Source organism: Oncorhynchus masou, chromosome 29, assembly GCF_036934945.1.
Source record: "Oncorhynchus masou masou isolate Uvic2021 chromosome 29, UVic_Omas_1.1, whole genome shotgun sequence".
Classification (NCBI taxonomy): domain Eukaryota; kingdom Metazoa; phylum Chordata; class Actinopteri; order Salmoniformes; family Salmonidae; genus Oncorhynchus; species Oncorhynchus masou.
In genome coordinates this window covers 103,810,696-103,815,066 of record NC_088240.1, presented here as the reverse complement: position 1 = coordinate 103,815,066, position 4,371 = coordinate 103,810,696, and the positions used below count along the sequence as shown (strand labels likewise).

General features: G+C 46.6%; 1 protein-coding gene across 1 annotated transcript; it reads right to left on the bottom strand.

The window, feature by feature from the left end:
- Positions 1-1,740: 1,740 nt before the first annotated feature.
- Positions 1,741-2,175, bottom strand: LOC135519885 (keratin-associated protein 4-3-like; the record flags this gene model as incomplete). Its single annotated transcript, XM_064945085.1, has 1 exon — positions 1,741-2,175. A coding segment is annotated over exon 1 (435 nt), but the record flags the coding sequence as incomplete, so codon positions are not given.
- Positions 2,176-4,371: the final 2,196 nt, after the last annotated feature.

Below are 4,371 nucleotides of genomic sequence, written 5' to 3'. Positions count from 1 at the left end.
TAGATGTAGAGGGGAGTAGATGTAGAGGGGAGTAGATGTAGAGGCATGGACTAGATGCAGACTGTCGATTTGCCCCTGAGTAAATAATGTTGATCAATCAACTTGAAGTTGTATTAATGTTTTACATTGGAAGGATCAGCCAAACTAGGACAATGAGAGAACACAGCAGATCTTACTGAATCTCTCATTATACCTCCTCTATAGAATAACACAACAGATCTTACTGAATCTCTCATTAAACCTCCCATATAGAATAACACAACAGATCTTACTGAATCTCTCATTAAACCTCCCGTATAGAATAACACAACAGATCTTACTGAATCTCTCATTAAACCTCCCGTATAGAATAACACAACAGATCTTACTGAATCTCTCATTAAACCTCCCGTATAGAATAACACAACAGATCTTACTGAATCTCTCATTAAACCTCCCATATAGAATAACACAACAGATCTTACTGAATCTCTCATTAAACCTCCCGTATAGAATAACACAACAGATCTTACTGAATCTCTCATTAAACCTCCCATATAGAATAACACAACAGATCTTACTGAATCTCTCATTAAACCTCCCGTATAGAATAACACAACAGATCTTACTGAATCTCTCATTAAACCTCCCGTATAGAATAACACAACAGATCTTACTGAATCTCTCATTAAACCTCCCGTATAGAATAACACAACAGATCTTACTGAATCTCTCATTAAACCTCCTCTATAGAATAACACAACAGATCTTACTGAATCTCTCATTATACCTCCTCTATAGAATAACACAACAGATCTTACTGAATCTCTCATTAAACCTCCCGTATAGAATAACACAACAGATCTTACTGAATCTCTCATTAAACCTCCTCTATAGAATAACACAACAGATCTTACTGAATCTCTCATTATACCTCCTCTATAGAATAACACAACAGATCTTACTGAATCTCTCATTAAACCTCCCGTATAGAATAACACAACAGATCTTACTGTGGTATTCAGACCTGACCCATTTTACAGTTTTCAAGGAGACACTGTACCGCATAGAAACCAAGCATTAGTGGTTGGTTTGTGTGTTGTAGAACCCTGAATATTGATCTTGGGTAGCTTCATTAGCTGGAAGTTGACATGTCAGATTGATGTCTCTTTAAAAGTGGGTCCTGGGCAGGCTACCTGGGGAATGGCTCTGTTGATGCTGGATGCTGCTATGCCTTGGAGAATGCCGGTTGCCTTTAATGGGATCCGTCAATACAGCTTCCCTTTGGTAATGATTGTTTTCAGCGTCCAGCGAGGAGCAGCATCTGAAGCTCCCTGTGGTTTTCTCCGGATAGGACACAACCCTAGGTCTCCTCGGTCGCTGATTTACGCATTTTGAGGTTGCGTTTGTTTAGTTTGTCTAAGTCATGACAGGCTACTCCTTTCAAAGTGTTCTCCTTCGAACAATACACACGGGAACTCACGAAGAAAGATACAATTCCATATGGATATTTAACAAAGCCTCTCCAATAACATGACAGCGTTAACCAGATTGCTTAAGAGAGAGAACTCGCTGGATGTCTTTGTTCAGGATTAGCGTGGTGTAATTGAAAGACTGTATTTTCTGGGCCCTCTGAAAGAACATTGATTTTAATACACTTGATGCCAGAATCTTGTTGTTACCTTTAACAGTGTCTTTGATTTGCCTGGTTGAAATACACCACCAGCATAGCAAGATGAGGCTTTTCATAAAGACCTTCACCTTGCAGCAGGGTAGGAAGCCCACCTTCACCTTGCAGCAAGACAGGAAGCCCACCTTCACCTTGCAGCAGGGCAGGAAGCCCACCTTCACCTTGCAGCAGGGCAGGAAGCCCACCTTCACCTTGCAGCAGGGCAGGAAGCCCACTTTCACCTTGCAGCAGGGCAGGAAGCCCACCTTCACCTTGCAGCAGGGCAGGAAGCCCACTTTCACCTTGCAGCAGGGCAGGAAGCCCACTTTCATCTTGCAGCAGGACAGGAAGCCCACCTTCACCTTGCAGCAGGACAGGAAGCCCACCTTCACCTTGCAGCAGGGCAGGAAGCCCACCTTCATCTTGCAGCAGGGCAGGAAGCCCACCTTCACCTTGCAGCATGGCAGGAAGCCCACCTTCACCTTGCAGCAGGGCAGGAAGCCCACCTTCACCTTGCAGCAGGACATTTCTAAAGTGCCGTCTGTAGATGAGAGAGAAAAAACGAAGTGCTTGGTAGATGATGAAAAGGGATCCAAATGTAGTGTCTATTGATCAGCAGTGAGCCCCTCTCCCCCCTGCCCTCCGCCATATCAATACATTGAAAACACCATTTGGATCAGCAGTTGATTCTTTAATTAAGTTCCAGCCTAAATCTTTGTTATTGACTGGAGCCATTATCTTATGGACCTGTCTGTCTGTGCTGACTCAGTTTCCCTCTCTGTTCCAGTGACCTGGCTTAGTGGCTCCACGTACAACCACCATGCTTGTTCTGTCAACTACACACAGCAGAACAGTAGCTAGTACCAGTGACCTGGCTTAGTGGCTCCACGTACAACCACCATGCCTGTTCTGTCAACTACACACAGCAGAACAGTAGCTAGTACCAGTGACCTGGCTTAGTGGCTCCACGTACAAACACCATGCCTGTTCTGTCAACTACACACAGCAGAACAGTAGCTACTACCAGTGACCTGGCTTAGTGGCTCCACGTACAACCACCATGCCTGTTCTGTCAACTACACACAGCAGAACAGTAGCTAGTACCAGTGACCTGGCTTAGTGGCTCCACGTACAACCACCATGCCTGTTCTGTCAACTACACACAGCAGAACAGTAGCTAGTACCAGTGACCTGGCTTAGTGGCTCCACGTACAACCACCATGCCTGTTCTGTCAACTACACACAGCAGAACAGTAGCTAGTACCAGTGACCTGGCTTAGTGGCTCCACGTACAACCACCATGCCTGTTCTGTCAACTACACACAGCAGAACAGTAGCTAGTACCAGTGACCTGGCTTAGTGGCTCCACGTACAACCACCATGCCTGTTCTGTCAACTACACACAGCAGAACAGTAGCTAGTACCAGTGACCTGGCTTAGTGGCTCCACGTACAACCACCATGCCTGTTCTGTCAACTACACACAGCAGAACAGTAGCTAGTACCAGTGACCTGGCTTAGTGGCTCCACGTACAAACACCATGCCTGTTCTGTCATATACACACAGCAGAACAGTAGCTAGTACCAGTGACCTGGCTTAGTGGCTCCACGTACAACCACCATGCCTGTTCTGTCAACTACACACAGCAGAACAGTAGCTAGTACCAGTGACCTGGCTTAGTGGCTCCACGTACAACCACCATGCCTGTTCTGTCAACTACACACAGCAGAACACTAGCTAGTACCAGTGACCTGGCTTAGTGGCTCCACGTACAAACACCATGCCTGTTCTGTCAACTACACACAGCAGAACAGTAGCTAGTACCAGTGACCTGGCTTAGTGGCTCCACGTACAACCACCATGCCTGTTCTGTCAACTACACACAGCAGAACAGTAGCTAGTACCAGTGACCTGGCTTAGTGGCTCCACGTACAACCACCATGCCTGTTCTGTCAACTACACACAGCAGAACAGTAGCTAGTACCAGTGACCTGGCTTAGTGGCTCCACGTACAAACACCATGCCTGTTCTGTCAACTACACACAGCAGAACAGTAGCTAGTACCAGTGACCTGGCTTAGTGGCTCCACGTACAACCACCATGCCTGTTCTGTCAACTACACACAGCAGAACAGTAGCTAGTACCAGTGACCTGGCTTAGTGGCTCCACGTACAAACACCATGCCTGTTCTGTCAACTACACACAGCAGAACAGTAGCTAGTACCAGTGACCTGGCTTAGTGGCTCCACGTACAAACACCATGCCTGTTCTGTCATACACACAGCAGAACAGTAGCTAGTACCAGTGACCTGGCTTAGTGGCTCCACGTACAACCACAATGCCTGTTCTGTCAACTACACACAGCAGAACAGTAGCTAGTACCAGTGACCTGGCTTAGTGGCTCCACGTACAACCACCATGCCTGTTCTGTCAAATACACACAGCAGCACAGTAGCTAGTACCAGTGACCTGGCTTAGTGGCTCCACGTACAAACACCATGCCTGTTCTGTCAACTACACACAGCAGAACAGTAGCTAGTACCAGTGACCTGGCTTAGTGGCTCCACGTACAACCACCATGCCTGTTCTGTCAACTACACACAGCAGAACAGTAGCTAGTACCAGTGACCTGGCTTAGTGGCTCCACGTACAACCACCATGCCTGTTCTGTCAACTACACACAGCAGAACAGTAGCTAGTACCAGTGACCTGGCTTAGTGGCT